This window comes from Phocoena sinus, chromosome 20 (assembly GCF_008692025.1).
Source record: "Phocoena sinus isolate mPhoSin1 chromosome 20, mPhoSin1.pri, whole genome shotgun sequence".
Lineage (NCBI taxonomy): Eukaryota > Metazoa > Chordata > Mammalia > Artiodactyla > Phocoenidae > Phocoena > Phocoena sinus.
In genome coordinates this window covers 2376124-2396452 of record NC_045782.1, presented here as the reverse complement: position 1 = coordinate 2396452, position 20329 = coordinate 2376124, and the positions used below count along the sequence as shown (strand labels likewise).

Here is a 20329-nt window from a genome sequence, read left to right as displayed (position 1 = left end):
TTTTCCTCTCTCCCAGACTTGCCTGCATTTTTACTTTAATGTCTTGTACCGAACTAGGTCCTTTTGGTGTTTTAGGAGGTTTTTCTTTTTCTTTTTTTCCCTCTGTTTCTTGGAAGGATTCTTGACTTTTTTGCTCTTGGTATTTGATGGTTTTGAGTCTTTTCCATTATGGTTTGATTTTATGCCTTTCTGGCTGGAGTATCGTACAGATTTCTTTGCTGGAGCTTTTTCTTCAGCTTCTCTTCACCTTCATCAGCAAGTTTTGCTTGTTTTCTGTGGAACCTTGCTACCACTTCCAGATACACTTAGGGGTTTCACATCCTCCTCTTCTTCATCTTCTTACTCTGCATCTTCTAAGTGCTGTCCACTAATAAGTACAAGCCCTGAACTACTTCTAGACCACAGGTAGTATTGTTTCAGAGCCCCCCAGGGAAGCCATTGGCTGTACAGACGTTATCAACCTTGCCAGGGCTGCTTTGCTTAGGCTGCCTCTCCTTCAAGAGTGTGCACTTCACCCTTTGCACCAGCCCCGAAACTGACCCTTCCTAAAGATAACTGCTCATTTTCATCATTCTCCACTTTGAAGTGATAATCTTTGTTGGTCTTCAGTTGACAACTAAAAGATAGTTCTGGGGCCCCAGGGGCACACACTTAGGTGGGAGAGAAGGTGGACAGAGATAAGTGACTTCCTTTCAGAGGACAGCTGAGCAGGACAGAGTCATACGGGGGCGGAAAGTTTTTAATTGTGATGAAGTCCAGTTTATTTTTTCTTTCATCACTTGCACTTTTGGTGTCATATCTAAGAACCTTAATCCAAGTTGCATAATCCAAGGTCACAAAGATTTATACCTATGTTTTCTTCTCGGAGTTTTGTAGTTTTAGCTCTTACATTTAGGTCAGTATTTTGGTGAACAGAATTTCTGTAGGTTTCATATGAGACCACCCTGGGACCATTGAAAGAGTTTACTTATGTTGTCTTTTTAAAAGTTTTATAGTTTTCTCATCAAATTATTCTTTTCTTTAAATTTATTTATTTTTGGCTGTGTTGGGTCTTTGTTGCTGTGCGCGGGCTTTCACTAGTTGTGGTGAGCGGGGACTACTCTTCGTTTTCGGTGTGTGGGCTTCTCATTGCGGTGGCTTCTCTTGTGCAGCATGGGCTCTAGGCACGCGGCCTTCAGTAGTTGTGGTGCATGGGCTCAGTAGTTGTGGCTCGCGGGCTCTACAGCGCAGGCTCAGTAGTTGTGGTGCGTGGGCTTAGTTGTTCTGCGGCATGTGGGATCTTCCTGGACCAGGGCTCGAACCCGTGTCCCCTGCATTGGCAGGCGGATTCTTAACCACTGCGCCACCAGGGAAGCCCTCATCACATTATTCTTAATCTACCAGAAATTGAATTTTTGTGTCTGCCTCAAGGTAGGGGTCAATATTCATTTTTTTCCCTGTATCGATAATTAAAAAGGTCGTCCTTTTCCAACTGTTCTACACTTTTAGCTCTATTATAATTCAGGTTTGCATCTATATATGGATTGATTTCTGGGCTTTGTGGTCTTTGTGTTCTTTGTGGTACTGATGCAGAAATATAATAGATATCCTTCTGATTACTAGAGCTTTATTCTTTTTTTTTCCAGTGAGGCAAACCCCACTTCTATGGGCATGATTTAGCTTTTTTAAAGTTTTTTACCATCTCATATAACTTTTAGAATCATTTTTTTTAGTTTTCCAAAATATCTTTCTGTAATTTTCATTGGAATCATATATAATACAGAAATCAATTTGGGGATGATGGTATCTTTATCTTAATGAGTCTTCCTGTCCGTGGCTATGGTATATCTGTCTATTTAGGAGGGCTTTCATGTTTTATTACTTTCTTTTATATGCCTTGTGTTAGATTCAGCTCTAGGAGCTTTATATTTTTGATGCTATTGTTAATAATATCTTTTCAAAAATTATATTTCTTCTAACTGTTGCAGTTTTTTTTCACATGCTAGAATTACTTTTAAAAAAATATTGAAGTATAGTTGATTTACAGTGTTGCATTAGTTTCAGGTGTACAGCAAAGTATTCATATATATATGGTCTTTTTCAGATTCTTTTCCATTATAGGTTATTACAAGATATTGAATGTAGTTCCCTGTGCTATACAGTAGCTCCTTGTTGTTTATCTTCAGTCTTTTTTTTTTTTTAATAGATGCCAGCAACCTCCCTAAATTATCCTTGTAATGTTAATTACTTATTTGTAGATTTTTTTGGGTTTTCTATGTAGGTAATGGTCATATCAACAGTAAAAAAAAAAAAAAAAAAAGACAGTTGTTTCTTTCCTTCCAGTTCTTAAACCTTTTCCTTTTCAGTTGCCTTATTGCTCTGCTTAAGACTGCAGTGCAACATTGGGACTTCCCTGGCAGTCCAGTGGTTAAGACTTCGCCTTCTAGTGCAGGGGGTGCAGGTTTGATCCCTGGTCCGGGAGCTAAGATCCCACATGCCTCCGCAGCCAAAAATCTAAAACATAAAACAGAAGCAATATTGTAACAAAATTCAATAAAGACTTTAAAAATGGTCAACATCAAAAAAAATTAAAAAAAAAAAAACCTGCAGTGCAACATTGAAAGTGGTTATTCTTGTTCTTTTCTGCTTTTTCAGGAATGCCTTTTACTTTTTACTACCACTGGTTATGATGTCAGTATTATAGACATCCTTTCTCAGATTGGGAAATTCCCATCTGGTCCAGTGTGCTGAGAATTTAATCATGAGGGACACTGAAGTTCACCAGATGCTTTTTCTGCATAAGTTTGTTGATCTTATTATTCTCCTTTAAAATATATTAATAAGGTGAATGACGTTAGTTATTTTTCTAGTGTTAAATCACCTGTGGATTTCTGCGTTTAACCTAACTTAGTCATGATGTATTATCTATTTTTAATAAATTGCTGGACTTGACTTACCAGTATTTATTTTGGGATTTTTGTATCTTATTTGTGAGATAGATAAGCCTGTCATTTTCTTTTCTTATACTGTTCTTGTCTGGTTTGGTAACAGATCATGCTAATGTCACAACCTTTCTAAACTCTGAAATAGTTTAAGATTGTAATTATTTGGTAAAATCAGCTGGATCTAGTGGGTATTTTTTGTGTAAAAAGTATTTTAAAATTAGTGATTCAATTTAGAAACATTCACTTCTATTCTGGAGATAGTTTTTTCCCTCATTTTGGGGAATATAGTTGTATCTTCTGTATCATCAGTTTCTGCTTCTTATTTCCTCTTTGGTTTTATTCTGCTCTTTTATAATTTGTCAACATTAACTTTTTAGTTTTTTCTTCCCCCTTCTCCCTGTGCACTACTTTAACTTCATTCAGCAAGTTTTAATTTATAATGCATTTTATTATCCATCCTGGTTTCTTTTTCAACTCCTGTATTAATAGAAGTGTTCTTTTAAAGTTCTTACATAAAAATGTTTTCTTGACTATTTTTGGTTATTTGATTTCTAACTTTATTGTGGCCAGAGAGTATGGTCTCTAATACCCAGTCTTTTGAAATAATTGGTTCTTGAATTTTGGCCTAGATGATGATCAATTTCATAAAAATACTCTGGGCATATTTGAGAAGATTATATATTCTCTACTTTAAAAAATCATCCACATCTTCTCTCATTTTTGTCTGTAACTTAGCAATTACCACTATGATTTTGGATTTGTCTCTTTTTCCTAGTAATTCTCAACTTTTAAAAAATTGAGGTAAAAAAATTGACATGCAACGTTATATTAATTTCAGGTGTATAACATAATGATTTTATATTTGAATGTATTGCAAAAAGATCTCCACAGTAAGGCTAGTTAACCATCCATCACTCCATATAGTTACAGAATTATTTTCTTGTGATGAGAACTTTTAAGATCTACTCTCTTAGCAACTTTCAAATGTACAGTACAGTGTTGTTAACCATAGTTGCCAAGCTGTACTTTACATCTCCATGACTTACTTATTTTATAATTGGAAGTTTGTACCTTTTGACTCTATTCACCCATTTGGTCCATCTCCCCCCTGCCCCTGCTACCACCAGTCTGTTCTTTGCATCTACCAGCTCCTGTTTCTTCCCCTCCCCTCCTTCCTTCTTTTCCCTCTTTCCTTCCTTTCTCTCCTTCCTTCCTTCCTGCCTTTTTTTCCTGCCTTCCTTTACCTCTTCCCTTCCCTTCCTGTCTTTCTTTCAGGGTTCTACACATAAGTGAGATCCACCTGTATTTGTCTTTTTCCATCTGACTTCACTTAAAATAATGCCCTCAGGGTCCATCCATTTTGTTGCAAAAGATGAGAGTCCATTCTTTTTTTATGGGTAAATAATAGTCCATTGTGTATATATACCACTTCTTCTTTATCCATTCACCTATTGGTGGACACTGAGGTTGTTCCCATGTCTTGGCTATTGTGAATAGTGCTGCAGTGGGGCCCGCTATAGTACCAGCATCTACGCAGTGGGGGAGCTCCCAAGAGTGACTGCTGCCAGTGTCTTGTGTCCCGAGGGTGAGCAGTGGCCGGGTCTACCCCCCCCCCCCCCGCCACCTCTCTGGGAGACTCTCCAAGACCAGCAGGTTCATATTAATATGGAAACACGGGCCCCTGATTTTATTGATGCTTCTCTTCATCTCTTCTGTCATGAAAGAGAAGCTAAACACAAAATATGCCCCAGAAAATATGTCCAAGCCTAAATTCAGATGCATGCTAGGATTCCAAGATTTCTGCCTTTCAGCCCAGCTCTTGAAGAAATTTATACAGTGGCAGATGCAAGATTTCTCTGTAGAAGAGACTCAGGAATGGTGATGTGTTTGCAAGGAAGAGCTGGGGCTAAACTGTCTTTTAGGCAAACTGTATTTGCCTAAAACTAGGCTTGTTTGGAGTGAGCTGCCAAATCTGCTAGTGAATTCACATTCCCCTGGGAAGCCTGCTTTTTTTTTTTTTTCTTTTTTTTTTTTTTTTTTTTTTGCGGTACGTGGGCCTCTCACTGCTGTGGCCTCTCCCGTTGCGGAGCACAGGCTCCGGACGCGCAGGCCCAGCGGCCATGGCCCACGGGCCCAGCCGCTCCGCGGCATGTGGGATCCTCCCGGACCGGGGCACGAACCCGTGTCCCCTGCATCGGCAGGCAGACTCTCAACCACTGCACCACCAGGGAAGCCCAAGCCTGCTTTTTGGAAGGTGTTCAAGAAGTACTGAACTTTCAAAAAAGTCTGAAAACTATAATTGACCCTATATGTGAAGGCTCGTGAACTAAACTGGGTTCTGACAATGTGGACAGCAACCTCCCAGTTACCGCTTTCCATTCTCAAGTGGCGCTGCTTCACCTCTTGTAAAATCCTCAAATTCCTACCTTAATGGCCAGGAGGAAATCAAACTGTGGAACTAGTCTGCACCTCCAAAGCCCCAGCAACCCCAAACTCTGTTATCCTCCATTTCATTTCCCATTTTGACCCCTTTTAATGATGACCCCCCCCAAAAAAAAAAAACTGCTGCAGTGAACATGGGGGTGCATATATCTTCTTGTTCATGTTTTTTTCTTTGGATAAATACCCAGAAGTGGAATTGCTGGATCATATGGCAGTTCTATTTTAATTTTTTGAGAAACTGTTTCCGTAGTGGCTGCACCAGTTTACATTGCCAGCAACAGTGCACAAGAGATCCCTTTTCTCCACATCCTTGCCAATGCTTTGTTTACCATAAAGTCTGCTTCGCCTGATATTGATGTAGTTAGATCAGCATTCTTTTGGTTGATATAGGTTAGTGTATCTTTTTCTTTCCCTTTACTTTCTGTGCTTGTATTTTAGGTATATCTCTTATATAAGTATGTATCTGGGTTTTGTTTTTTATTGAGTCTGACAAACTGTCTTTCCACAGGGTAATTTAGTTCTTTTAAATTGACGATGATGTTCCCTGGTGGTGCAGTGGTTAAGAATCTGCCTGCTGGGCTTCCCTGGTGGCGCAGTGGTTAAGAATCTGCCTGCTAATGCAGGGGACACGGGTTCAAGCCCTGGTCTGGGAGGATCCCATATGCTGCGGAGCAACTGGGCCCGTGAGCCACAACCACTGAGCCTGCGCGTCTGGAGCGTGTGCTCCACAACAAGAGAGGCCGCGATAGTGAGGCCCACGCACCATGATGAAGAGTGGCCCCTGCTTGCCACAACTAGAGAAAGCCCTCGCACAGAAACGAAGACCCAACACAGCAAAAATAAATAAATAAATTAATAAACTCCTACCCCCAACATCAAAAAAAAAAAAAAAAAAGAATCTGCCTGCCAATACAGGGGACATGAGTTCGAGCCCTGGTCCGGGAAGATCCCACATGCCACGGAGCAACTAAGCCCATGCGCCACATCTACTGAGCCTGTGCTCTAGAGCCCATGAGCCACAACTACTAAGCCCACACTCTGCAACTACTGAAGTGCAGGCGCCTAGAGCCCGTGCCCCGCAACAAGAGAAGCCACCGCAATGAGAAGCCCGCTCACCACAACAAAGAGTAGCCCTCGCTCACTGCAACTAGAGAAAGCCCACGTGCAGCCAAAAATAAATAAATAAAATAAATAAATTTATAAAAAAAGAAAAATAAGTTGATGATGATGATTGGTAATATCTCAATTATTTTAAAACTATTTTATGCTTTCTGTCTTTTTTTTTTTGGCCTCACCATGTGGCATGTGGGCTCTTAGTTCCCTGACCAGGTAATGAACCCATGCCCCTGGCAGTGGAAGCACAGAGTCTTAACCACTGGACCGCCAGGGAAGTCCCTGTCCTGTCTTTTTTATGCTGATATTGATGTTCTTGTTTGTTTTTTCCAATCCTTATTTTGGATTGATTGTCTTATTTCATCTTCTCCTGCTCCACCAGTTTGGATTTTATACATTATTTCTTTGTTTATAGTGGTTCCCCAGAAATTTTAACAGTCTATTTAACTCGAAGCCTAAAACTAAGTAGTATCTTAACCATCTTCTTGAGTATAGGAGGGCATAGAATTTCTTGATTCCTTTCTTTCCTCCTGACTTTTATGCTATTGTTGTCATATATTTTAGTTCTTTCTTATTTTTTTTAAAACTGCCAAAGACATTATTATTTTATATGGTCAGTCTTCATTTCGGTTCACCCACATATATGTCATCTTATTTGCCCATCGTTCCTTCCTGCAACACAGATCTTTCATTTGTGAGAATGTGCTTCCTCTTGAAGAACGTCCTTTAGAATTTCCTTTAGTGAGTATCTGTTAGCTGGAGAGTTCAGTGTTTGGTTTTCATAACTTAACTGTTGTCTTTTACCTATGGCTGTTATTGAAAGGTATCTTTGTTTGGAATGTGGTTATTTTCTCAGTTTTCCCTGCATGCTGTCTTTTTCCTTTCATTGCCAAGAGATCAGCCCTTAGTCTAATTTGTGTTCTTTTGTGGAGAGTGAATTTTCTCTCTGGCTGCTTTCAGTAACTTTTTCTTTGAGTGCTGTTGTTTTTACTATGATTTCTTTAGGAGTAGGTGTTTTTTTTTTTTTTGTTTTGTTTTTTAAATATTTCCAGGTTGAGACTCACTTGACTTCCTGAATGTGTTAGAGTTTTTCATGAGTTCCGGAAAATTCCTTAGCCATTATCTTTTTTTTTTTTTTTTTTTTTTTTTATGCGTTACGCGGGCCTCTCACTGTTGTGGCCTCTCCCGTTGCGGAGGACAGGCTCCGGACGCGCAGGCTCAGCGGCCATGGCTCACGGGCCCAGCCGCTCCGCGGCATGTGGGATCCTCCCAGACCGGGGCACGAACCCGCGTCCCCTGCATCGGCAGGCGGACTCTCAACCACTGCGCCACCAGGGAAGCCCGCCATTATCTTTTTTACAAAACCCTTTCCTACAGTTTCTTTATCATCTTTTGAAAGTTCTGTTAGATGTAATATTTTATCACTCTGTCTTCCATGTCTCTTAATTGCTTTTCTTTCCCATTTTTTCCTTCTTCGGGCTTAATTGTGTGCAGTATCTTCATTTCTGTCATATCTGCTGTCAAGTGTATTTTCAATTTCAATAATTATGTTTTTATTTTAAGCATTTATTTATTTATTTGGCCGCACTGGGTCTTAGTTGTGGCACGTGGAATCTTTTAGTTGCAGCTTGCGTGTGGATCTAGTTCCCCGAGCAGGAATCGAACCCATGCCCGCTGCCTTGGGAATGTTGGAGTCTTACCTACTGGACCACCAAGGAAGTCCTTCAATAATTATGTTTTTAGTGCTGGAATTTTTATTTGGCTCATTTAAAAAATCTGCTTGGTCATTTAAAAAATATCCCCCCCTTGCCTTTTTTTTTAATATGTTGAGCCCTCTTTTATTTATTAAATCATATTAGGTTTATTGACAATTCTTTTAAGTCTTAGTGGATCTTATTCTTCTGGGTTGGTCACATTTTTACTTTTCTTTAGTTTCTTCATGTATAAAATAGTAATAATACTAATAACACCAACTGAATCATGAGATTGTTGTATGAGTTGAGATAATGAATGTATTAATATATATGTCACATAGTGAATGCTCAATAACATGTAACCCATTAAAATAATTAAAAATAATGAGACATAGTGTATGACTTATGAGATATACAGGAGCTATAAATTTTATTGAGGAATATAAAAGACAACTTGAGTAAATAAATACAGCAGAATAGAAACACAGTATTAATAATGTGAACTCATGTTAATTCACATTTTATATAATTTCAATAAAAATTCTAACTAAATTTATTTTTAAAGTTTGCCAAAATTATCATAAAGTTAATGTAAAAGAATAGGTGAGGAAAGTTTGTTTGTTTTGTTTTGTTTTTAGACTTACTGTGGTTTTGTCCCAGGGCTACTTAGCTACTAAGAACAAAATGTGATTTCCTGAAACTTGTTTGTTTCTTTCTCTGCACCTACTTAATGGGGATTCTAAAAGAAGGCCCTCTGAGCAAGGGAATAAAAGGGCATGGTTGAAGAACTCATTCCCATAAAAATGATCTCAGAACGCCAAATATCTTTTGCTCACACAGATAGCAGGTTGCAAGAGTACTTTCTGTTCCAAAATGGACGTGGTCCTCACTGGAGGATTTTTATCCTTTCATTTGGGTGCGGTCTGACTTAAATGACTAGGAACCTTGACTATCAGTCTTACTTGGTAGTATAGGTGATTTTTTTTTTCTCCTAGGCCTTTGGTAGACTTAACCATCTTTACCTAATGTCTTTTTTATCATTTCATTCAGTGAACTTATATCCATGTAGCTATTTGTTGAGCATTTACTAGGTATCAGGCACTAGTTAGGTGATGGAAGACAAAAAGCAGTGAACTTAGCTGAGTCAGTCCTTACTTCAGTAATAATTGTAGGTAATAGTTACTGACTGTTTATAGTTGTGCTTGCCATATATTGAGTCGTTTAATCCTCTCAGAAAGCTATGTGGTAGGTAGGATTAATATCCCTACTTTACATGTGAGGGGTTTGTATACTTGCTCAAGATTGAGGTAAGGACTTAGAAGGGGTCCTAGGATCAAGCCACTTGCAAAGGGTGACCCTAAGGCTGAATCCTGGGCAGAGTAATTCAGATGGGCTCCTGCTTTGTGATTGCACACACCAGCAGTCCATATTCTTTTGGTTTTCCCAGGGCCTCTTCGCTGTAGAGTATAGTTTGGCAGGGGAGTAGGGTAGAGGATGGTGCTGTGCTGACTTAAGGATTAACCCTTGAACATTCTACCCTCCTCTCCCCGCCAGACGTTAACACGTACTGTGTATCTATAACACAGAAAAGCATTACAGTGCCACAGAAGGTCATTGTGATGGAGGTAGATGGGCTACCTTCATATGTTCAGATTCTCTTACTATTTTGCTTTAAATTTATCAGAATTAAAATATAAAAGGATTTTTCAAATGATGACTTATGTTGTTTAGTTATTAGTCAAAATAAATCTGATTGGGTTTGGGTCCATTAGGCCCTAGTAGATTAAGTGATTACCCTATAGAATCAGCAAAGCATTGCTCAGAAGCATGTGTTATCTCTGGTGATTAATTACTAGTGGGGCTGATGTGCAGCAGATGCCTGACTCTTCCTTTCTGGGTCTCTTAGCAACAGCTCGAAGAAGAAGCTGCTAAACCTCCAGAGCCTGAGAAGCCTGTGTCACCTCCTCCCGTGGAGCAGAAACACCGCAGTATTGTCCAGATTATTTACGATGAAAATCGGGTAAGTTCGTGCCATTCCCGACGGCACAGGCCTTTAAAACCACTGGGCTACGCCTTTTCCAGTCGTCTGTGTATTCTGTGGTGATATTAATTGTATTAAACCTTTCTGTTATAATTTTTAATGTTCTTAAACTTTGAAGAAAAGTTGATAGTTGTGTCTTAAATTATTTAATATTTCATTTGCATTTTATATGGTATAATACTATTTTGTGACAGTATAATTTTATCAGCTGAATCTCTCTCCTGTTATATAAATAGTGGTAAGCAAGTGTGTAGCACATAATACAGCCATTCTGTAGTTTTTCACTTTATAAGCAACATTTAATGCCAAATACACTCTTCTAGTAGAGATGGTCATTGGACGTGGAAATGGCTTGCATTATCTGCTTCAGAACTGATAGCTGGGGTGTGCTTTGAATTTTAGTTACAGAGTATGAGGCCATTGACCTTTAGGTCAACTTTACTTTTTAGGTTTGTTAAAATAATTTCTTCTTTCATACTCATAATTAAAAGTGTCCACGGATTTAGAAAAGCCAGGCCTCAATTCTATGAATAATTTTGTGACGCTGAAGTTCGTTTTTGGCCAGAATCCAGCCCAGGAACTAGCAGTTAAAGGGAAACTGATTTCACCTTAATGTGAAGAAGACCTTTTAACAGAGCTGCTTAACACTGGGCTTCCAGAAGCCCCCAGTTCAAGAAAGAATTATATGCTTTAAGTACTATGGTAGAGAATTGGCTTGTCAGCTTAAGGTGACCATAAGGTAGAAGTTGGGGATTGTCATTTCAGTTTATTTGCCTTGTAGTGAGTGGAGTCTTACACAGGCATCCTGTAGCAAGGTTAGCCCAGATTCTAAAGGAAATTGACCTTAAGAAAAGCAGCTGTGAGATAGTCATTAAATACACTTTTATAGGAATGATCTTGGACTCAGGCGTATGTGTGTGTGTAGATAGATAACCGAAAGTCATCAGGTACACAATACTTAAGGAATTTTAAGTCACTGAGAGGCAGAAATATGGACAATTATTACTAGTTCCTTGACTGGGTTCAAAATCAGTCCAATTTATTAGGCAGAACAACCTACGTGGAGATGAGTCCAGTGAGGGTGAAGGGCAGTCGGTGGAAGGAGTGATGAGGACCCCTCAGGGCATGCCTGGAGGGCAGTGACGCTGGGGTCCTTGCAGGGAAGTGGCCCAAGGTCAACAGGTGCTTCCTTGTTTAAGAGAAGCAAGGTACATGGATTTTATATGAAATCTCCTGCTTTTAAAAAAACACACTGGAGAACAAGAAAGTACTTCTGAGGGCTGATAGGCTTCATGGCCAGTTTGTGACTTCAGGGGTAAAGTAAATAGGGATTAGAGCTGATAATAATGGAAAAGGCTCTTATAAAATAATATATTGACTTCTTTCTTAGTATGAGTTACTTTTCAGATACATTGAATTCAGTGATATTTATTAATTGATTGAATTTCTTAATTAGCCTTCTCTTACAGGCCTAATAAACAGTTCCAGTGTTAGTGAATTCTGCGGTTGCCTGACTAGGATGTGAGGACTGAAAACTATTGAACAAGATCTGATAGAGAATTCAGTTTGTGTTAATTTATATATATGTATTTTTTTTCATTAGCTAGTGTAGTAAATGTTCCTTGATGCCCATCAGCAGAAACGAAAGCTCCTTTTAGACCTCTTCTTGCCATTTTAGCATTTACAATTCAGTTTGTTACACATTCTGTGAAGAATAGAAGAACCAAACTTGAAATCTGTCTTAATAGTAGACTTGCAATGAGGATTGTTTTTAACTCAGTAACCATAGAAATCATCTTTCAAAAAATAGGTTCTTTTTGTATCCCCTGCTGCTAGTCATCTGCCTTGGTGGTGCTTGTGCAGTAGACCCCGGATGGTAGCAGAAGCCCCCGAGGGGCGTGATGGGAGCAAGCCGCTTTCTCACCACTGACCCTTGCCTGTGTCTTCCTCCTCATCATGCTGCCTTTGTTAGACCTTCACTGCCTCTGTAGCTTTTTGTCATGAATGACCTTACCTGTTTGGACACCGAGGGCACAGAGCGATGGGGGGCAGCAAGAGTACATCTCCGTCTTGTTCCTTGTTTGACAGTGGCAGATACTGGTTGGCAATTAAGCCAAATGTGGCCCAAGAGATAGGGGCCCTTGTCTCATATGAGGCATCTTTTATTTAGAAAGTTAGTGCGAGGCAGAAAACTACCTCAAACTGACTGTTAGTTTTAAAATTGGCTTCCTGGGAGAAAAATTGCCTTGTATCACGTTTAAACTTGAGGCTAGGATTCATTAGTCTCCAAACAGACTCTTCTCCTGGACTGTTTTTAACAGTTCAATTTGCTGTTACCCTTCCCAGTTGTAGGTTCCAAAAATATTTGTAAGTGCTCTAATTTCAGCATTGTAATATGTATAGAAAAGAGGGGGTGTGCAGTGAAGCTTTCAGGAGCATGTTTATATTTTGATTGAATGATTTGCGAGTTAACGAGGCACCAGAAGAAAGAAAGTGATTGACAGTGGAGAATGTACTTAGTGCCAACAACCTCTGGTCACCATGGCCATTGTCCTGGAAACTATCGATTTCTCTCTCTTTGCCACTTTGCAGACTTGGTTAATCAATGAAGAGCCTCAGTCCTGCCTCCTGGATATTGGTCTGGTCAATTGCTTCTCTCTTCCTCCTTTGCCAGTTGCTTGATTGGAGCCCTCACCTCTCATAGATGCTGAGTTTCCTTCCTTCAGTCATTTTTTTTCTTTCTAATCCATCCTTCATATTTGAGCCCCCTGACGTGGTTCTTCAAATAAAATCTTTTTTTTTTTTTTTCGGTACGTGGGCCTCTCACCGCTGTGGCCTCTCCCGTTGTGGAGCACAGGCTCTGGACGCGCAGGCTCAGCGGCCATGGCTCACGGGCCCAGCCGCTCTGCGGCATGTGGGATCCTCCCGGACCGGGGCACGAACCCGTGTCCCCTGCATCGGCAGGCGGACTCTCAACCACTGCGCCACCAGGGAAGCCCCAAATAAAACCTTTTGATGACTTCCCCCTTTCTACAGAGTAGCCCAACCTTTTCATCAGTGCTTACGTGCCTGCCTGCCTGCCTGGCTGGCCCGTGGCCCAATACTCCCTTCTTAGCCATACCCTACCAGAACAGGTGTGAGTGTTCCCTTGACGTTAGTAATTTACCCCGTGATGTTTCCCCTGCCGTCAGGCATCCCCGTGGCTTGCCTTTCTTGTCTGTTGGGTGCATTCGACTTCAGGACCCTGCTCAAGTATCATTTTCTCTATGAAGCCTTTCAAGACTCCTTATCTTCCTACACCAGGAAGGATATCTTATTCATTGTTTCCTTAGTGTCTCGCAGGTGCCTGGCACATAGAACATAGTCAACATATGTTTGAGGCATTAATTACTTCTACCTATAGACTTAGAATAAAATTATATTATGTAAATGTGAAGGTTTTAAATTAATTTTTTTCTGCCAAACGATAGGTTAATCTGTTCTTAGCAGTTAAGCCAACATGAAGTCAAATATTTAATAAAATTTTGCAAAACTTAAATCTTGGGATATGCAAACACCTTAAATATTAGCCTTTAAAATTAGCCCTGAAGAGGTAAGTGCCTTTACGTAATAGGTTACCAGTAAATATTTGTCGTGATACGATTTCCCCCTTGTCTCTCAGTATTCTCTGTTACAGCCTCACTTAGCCTGCCTGTTCTTGGCATAGACTCTATGTAACGTGGAGTGCCTCAAGAAAGCAGGTTTAAACGTTGGAGAATGAGGGTCGTCTAGAGAGAATCAGCTGTAGGTGCTAGATATTCCAAATTTATCATCTGTGATTATGCTGTTTGTGTGTTATTTAACATATACCTTAAAGCTAATAAATTTTGTGATAATTACATTTTGGCTTTTTGAGATTAGAACATTGTTCTCAACTGCAGACTGTTTTGATTGTTGTAACTTGGGGGAGGGGTGGAGTGCTGCTGGCATCTAGTGGGTAGAGGCCGGGGTACTGCTGAATAGCCTACAGTGCCCATGACAAAGAAATGTCCGGCCCAAATGTTAATAATACCAAGGTCGACAAATCGACTTAAAACTATATATAGAAATAGCATTAGCTGTGCAAGTTCATTGTTTTTTTTATAGTTTTGTATATGACATTTTTTTTTTTTTTTTTTAAACATCTTTATTGGGGTATAATTGCTTTACAATGGTGTGTTAGTTTCTGATTTACAACAAAGTGAATCAGCTATACATATACATATGTTCCCATATGTCTTCCCTCTTGCGCCTCCCTCCCTCCCACTCTCCCCATCCCACCCTTCCAGGCTGTCACAAAGCACCGAGCTAATATCCCTGTGCCTTGCGGCTGCTTCCCCCCAGCTATCTACCTTACTACGTTTGTTAGTGTGTATATGTCCATGACTCTCTCTCGCCCTGTCAAAACTCACCCTTCCCCCTCCCCATATCCTTAAGTCCGTTCTCCAGTAGGTCTGCGTCTTTATTCCTATCTTACCCCTAGGTTCTTCATGACATTTTTTTTCCCTTAAATTCCATATATATGTGTTAGCATACGGTATTTGTCTTTTTCTTTCTGACTTACTTCACTCTGTATGACAGATTCTAGGTCTATCCATCTCATTACAAATAGCTCAATTTCATTTCTTTTTAAGGCTGAGTAATATTCCATTGTGTATATGTGCCACATCTTCTTTATCCATTCATCCGATGATGGGCGCTTAGGTTGTTTCCATGTCCTGGCTGTTGTAAATAGAGCTGCAATGAACATTTTGGTACATGACTCTCTTTGAATTTTGGTTTTCTCAGGGTATATGCCAAGTAGTGGGATTGCTGGGTCATATGGTAATTCTATTTGTAGTTTTTTAAGGAACCTCCATACTGTTCTCCACAGTGGCTGAACCAATTCACATTCCCACCAGCAGTGCAAGAGTGTCCCCTTTTCTCCACACCCTCTCCAGCATTTATTGTTTCTTGATTTTTTGATGATGGCCATTCTGACTGGTGTGAGATGATATCTCATTGTAGTTTTGATTTGCATTTCTCTAATGATTAATGATGTGAGCATTCTTTCATGTGTTTGTTGGCATTCTGTATATCTTCTTTGGAGAAATGTCTATTTAGGTCTTCTGCCCATTTTTGGATGGGGTTGTTTGTATTTTTGTTATTGAGCTGCATGAGCTGCTTGTAAATTTTGGAGATTAATCCTTTGTCAGTTGCTTCATTTGCAAATGTTTTCTCCCATTCTGAGGGTTGTCTTTTGGTCTTGGTTATGGTTTCCTTTGCTGTGCAAAAGCTTTGAAGTTTCATTAGGTCCCATTTGTTTATTTTTGTTTTTATTTCCATTACTCTAGGAGGTGGGTCAGAAAGGATCTTGCTGTGATTTATGTCATAGAGTGTTCTTCCTATGTTTTCTTCTAAGAGTTTGATAGTGTCTGGCCTTACATTTAGGTCTTTAATCCATTTTGAGCTTATTTTTGTGTATGGTGTTAGGGAGTGATCTAATCTCATACTTTTACATGTACCTGTCCAGTTTTCCCAGCACCATTTATTGAAGAGGCTGTGTATATGACATTTTTGATAACGTTTATTTCTCATCTCAATAACATTTTAAGTTTCTTGGAGTTTGGAAAGTGCGGTACAGTACTTTGAGCTTCCTTTGCTAATTAAACATAGTTCTTTTCACATAATATATGCTAAATAAATATTTGAACTATTGTAATTGATAAATGAAAAGGATAGTGTTTATTTTAAGGGAACATCTTTCTCTACACTTGGGGATACTGATTAGTTCCATTCCCATTTGTGTGTTGCATCAGAAGCCCTGGAGAGTTTCCCAGCCACAGTGCGTGGACATGGGAGTCTCTGCAGCGGGCAGTGAGCCCTTGTTGTTACTAGTGAGCATGTGCTGGGGCAAGAGAGAGATCTGAGAACCCCTGACACATTTGCTGGATGTCAAATTCCAGCTTAAACAGCTTTAATATTGAATTTTGTTATATTTCATTTGTCTGTGTAAAGGTAGATTTCTGTTAGATAGATAGCACTTTGGTCTAGATGATTTTACTTCTGAAAAAGGCATGTAAAAGTATATAATTCAACATTTATTTATTACTGAATACTTTGAGTAATTCAAACTGGTTGTTTTCTCTTGTTATTACTAAGGTTTTCTTATAATTGGAAAATATGCTCATTATAAGCTTTTCTTCAAAGAGATCGATTTGGCTTACCGTAGTAAAGATTGGCAACTTTAATGAAAAGTTAAAAACATAAAATACCATAAAGACATTGAGTTGAAGTATTAAAAATGTTTGAAGGATTCATTTCTAATAGTGAATCTCTGTTCCCTCTCCCTGGAATCTTAATATCTGTTTGTTTTTAAGAACTTACCAATTCTTTAGGTTTTGCTTTCAATACAAATGTTCAGATCTGACTGAATTTTGTGAGGGAGTTATGAAAATAAAATTAGAGAGTATTTCAGGCTATCATGAAAGAAGAATATTTGGAAATAAGGATAAGTTTGACTGTAGATTAGTATTTAGGTAAATATTAAATTGGAAGTGATTTTGCATTTAGGTAATATAATTTTTAATTATACAATATAATAATGTTTTTATCTAGAAAAAAGCAGAAGAAGCTCATAAAATATTTGAAGGTCTTGGCCCAAAAGTTGAACTGGTAAGTAAGAAATTTCTTTTTTCATGTCTAGTGCTCTTTTTGCAGTAGTTTTTCTTGGGATAAAATGGAATACAGTCATTTACTTTGGGATGAGAGTGATGTAGCTGGGCAGTAAGGGTGATAAGCTTGAAATAATGTGCACGAGCTTGGTTACCTTTGCAGAAGCATTTTCCTGATTGTGTTTTTGCCTGAGCAGGCATTTAATCACTCGGTTAGAAGGAGAAAGAATTAAGAACAGAAATAGAAAGCTCTTTGAATCATACTGTTAGGGTAATATTGGTGTTAAATCCTCCTTTGCCTTTGAGATTAAAAAAAATCTATGAATGAATTTATTATGGGGTACAGTGAATTTATGAACTTTCCTAGAGCAGTGGCGTTGTTAGGAGATGGGGTGGACAGAGTTATTCGGGGAACCTGAGCCTGGAGGTTTTGGTAGGGCGTCCGTTGTGTAGACCCAGTAGTACTGTACCTCGGCTACCATTGAGATAGAAATTGTGTCTTTGTCTCTTTATAGATGATGTACAACATTTTGTATATAAATGTTTGATTTATTTTATAGCCACTCTATAACCAGCCATCAGATACCAAAGTGTATCATGAGAACATCAAGACGTAAGTATTGATCATCTTTGGAGTTCTTCAGTTAAAGACCGTATATTCTATAAAGAGATCATTTTTATGTTATTTGCTGACATAGTATTATAATATAGTGTAGGTGTGTTATAATATAGTGTAGGTGTGTTTTAGATTTGTGTAATTTGCTGTCGTTTTACTATATGTTATCTTCCTCTGGCTTCTTGGGGGTTGGGGTAACAGCTTTGAGTTTCCGAGGCCAAAAAATGAAATAAATTATTGCATAAAACTAGCTGGTTTTATAATCTGCTAGTAAAAAAGGTGGATACTTAACATTGAAATGGCTTACCTTGAGGCTTGAATTTTTTGCCTCCTGTTTTGTCTTTTTTTCAGTGGAGTACCTGCAAGGCGCATGATGAAGTAAGATAATGAAGCTTTTTCATTTAAGACTAGTGATGACACCGTCCCCCACCAAGCCACATCTGCCATTGCAAAGTAGAAGTGCCACGGATCATTTTATCATTATTCAAAATCCTATTCTAGGGAAATCCCTTCCATGACTCTTGCTAATGACGGTATTTGTAGACCCTTCTGCCATTTCATGTCCTGGTGCCTTGGAAGCGCTCAGCCACCTCATGTGGGTGAGGAGACTGCTCCAGGTTGTAGTTTGCTTAGCCTTGCTCATCCCAGACACCAGGCCTTTATGGATGCACATTTTGGAATGAGAAAATAAGTGAAAAGAAAACCTAATTTACTGATCTGATTGAAGTAAGAGAGGAAGCTAGATAGGTATCTTTTTTTTATTATCATATTTTAAGAGAATTTTAGATGAATTATTCTTAGTTTGTAACAAAAATGTGATATTTCTACTTTATATGTTTTATTAAGTATAACCAGAACATTATACTTATTTACTAGTACCGTTACTAATGAGCACATTGCTATTTATATATATATATATCTTTTTTTTCTTTTAAAAAATTTTCTTACTGAGAGGATGTGCAATAGTTGACTACTTTGCAGAACTGGTGGCAAATATAATTTGCATGGTAGTATGCATGATAAAAATTGAAATTTGAATAATTTTAACTTTTGTTAAGTAAGTGGTTTATAATAAAAGTCATATACTTAGAATTTTTCTGTGAGATGCTGCTATGGGCTTGACAACCCTTAGAAGTAGGTTAGGCAAAACTCATATAAAATATACCTTGTTTTGGAACTGTTTCTCTGTTTTAACATTTTTACAAAGGAGAATAGCAGATAAAATCTAGTTGGCTACTTTTAATGATTTTTTTTCCGCAAAGCTTCCGTTATGTTTGTGTTCTGTCTTTTCCCTGATATTAGCTGCAGAGCAGCCCTGATTTATTTCATATTAGCTACATTGCCTACTACAGTGCTTATCACACTGTCCTGAGATGGGGTTCTTCATTTAAATTCTTAGGAAACATTTTAAGTTTATATTTATTGATTGTCATTTGCTTTTGAGTAGCACATAATTACAATGAGAGCAAACTGAATATATGGTAACGCTCCTGCTGTACATCACCTTGTGAAATACCGTTCACTCAGCTGCATGCGTCTGTATGGATCGTTCAGTAGCTATTCTGTCATCACCGTCATTTGCTTTGTATGAAATAGCAAACGTTCATTTTAATAATTCTCTTCATCTCTTGGCTACTTTTCCGTATAGCCAGCTCCTGACTGTCCACGCTTATTTGAGTGGAGCCAGTGTCAGTGTTAGTCCTGAGTGGCAGATAATCCAAAAAATTACTCCTACTTGCCTTGGCTTTGTATTTATATTTGAATAATCAGCTTGAAATCCTTTCTGGAAGTAGGTAGGGTATAAATATTTATATCTGAGCCTGCATGTCATTGTTTTTGAAGGTTGCAGTGCTTCCAATGTGAAAAGTGAAACTATTACACTAAGTTATAAGGGAAGTCTTCCTGTCCTGTCACGTTGGCCTCCGTGGCGTCTTAGAGTGTACTGTGTTGTTTCTGTGTAAAGCAGAAGCTGCCTCTGTGTTGGTGCACTCTCACAGGAGGGAGGACAGCACATACCTGAGGGAGGAGATAACTTTACAAGCTCCGCCTTCTCTTACGCCCCCCCCCCCCCTCCAAGATTGTGCCAAGGTGTTTATCTCACGAGGGTTCTTAAGGAGAATCAGTAACTGTGTAATCAGAACTTGAAAATAATATTTGCCTTACAGTTGAATGTAATAACTAAAAATGAACTATTTGTATTAAAGTCTTACTATAGAATGGGAGGAATTTTAGTCAGTTCTAATTATTGCAGGAGTCTTATTTTGCAGGGTGAAAAAAATTAGGGTTAACTTTGATTACATCATATATTCTTAAGTGATCTTCGCTTGTTTTTCAGTGTCTCTGAAAACAAAAGTGAATGCATTATTAAATTGTACTTTTTCTTAATGTCATACAACCATATTTTTCTCTTCTAGAAACCAGGTGATGAGGAAAAAACTCATTTTATTTTTTAAAAGAAGAAATCATGCAAGAAAACAAAGGGTGAGGTCCTATCCTTGTTAACTGAAATTTGTGCCACTTTCCCGTCCGCGCTTCTTCAGGCATTCGCTTTCCCATTGTAGTGAGAACGGTTCTTGATCACACATGAGAACAGGCGCTGATTTAGACAGTAACTATAGATGTGACGTAAATATAAATCTAATTCTAGCAACATTTTGATGTCATAAATCACATTTAGTATCATTATCAAATTAATTTCTTTGGTCATCTGTGTATAACATTTTCATCTAGCCAAAATAAAGAAAATGGTGAGTAGTTAAAAAAATGAAAGAGAAATAGGATGATCTACATTTAGTCTCTTAACCCTCAAACAAATGTGGGTAAGTTAT

General features: G+C 38.6%; 1 protein-coding gene across 15 annotated transcripts in view; it reads left to right on the top strand.

Annotated features, from left to right (window-relative positions):
* The window catches only part of NCOR1 (nuclear receptor corepressor 1), a 144789-nt gene that overhangs the window by 42740 nt on the left and 81720 nt on the right, over nucleotides 1–20329 (top strand). For 9 of the 15 annotated variants that reach the window (XM_032616171.1, XM_032616173.1, XM_032616180.1 and 6 more), the window contains exons 6-10: nucleotides 10080–10193; nucleotides 16830–16886; nucleotides 17446–17498; nucleotides 17853–17879; nucleotides 19916–19982. In XM_032616171.1, coding sequence (XP_032472062.1) covers nucleotides 10080–10193; nucleotides 16830–16886; nucleotides 17446–17498; nucleotides 17853–17879; nucleotides 19916–19982 — 318 coding nt within the window. The remainder of the gene's footprint in view (nucleotides 1–10079; nucleotides 10194–16829; nucleotides 16887–17445; nucleotides 17499–17852; nucleotides 17880–19915; nucleotides 19983–20329) is intronic. The other 6 variants (XM_032616176.1, XM_032616175.1, XM_032616181.1 and 3 more) reach the window with 1 other exon arrangement.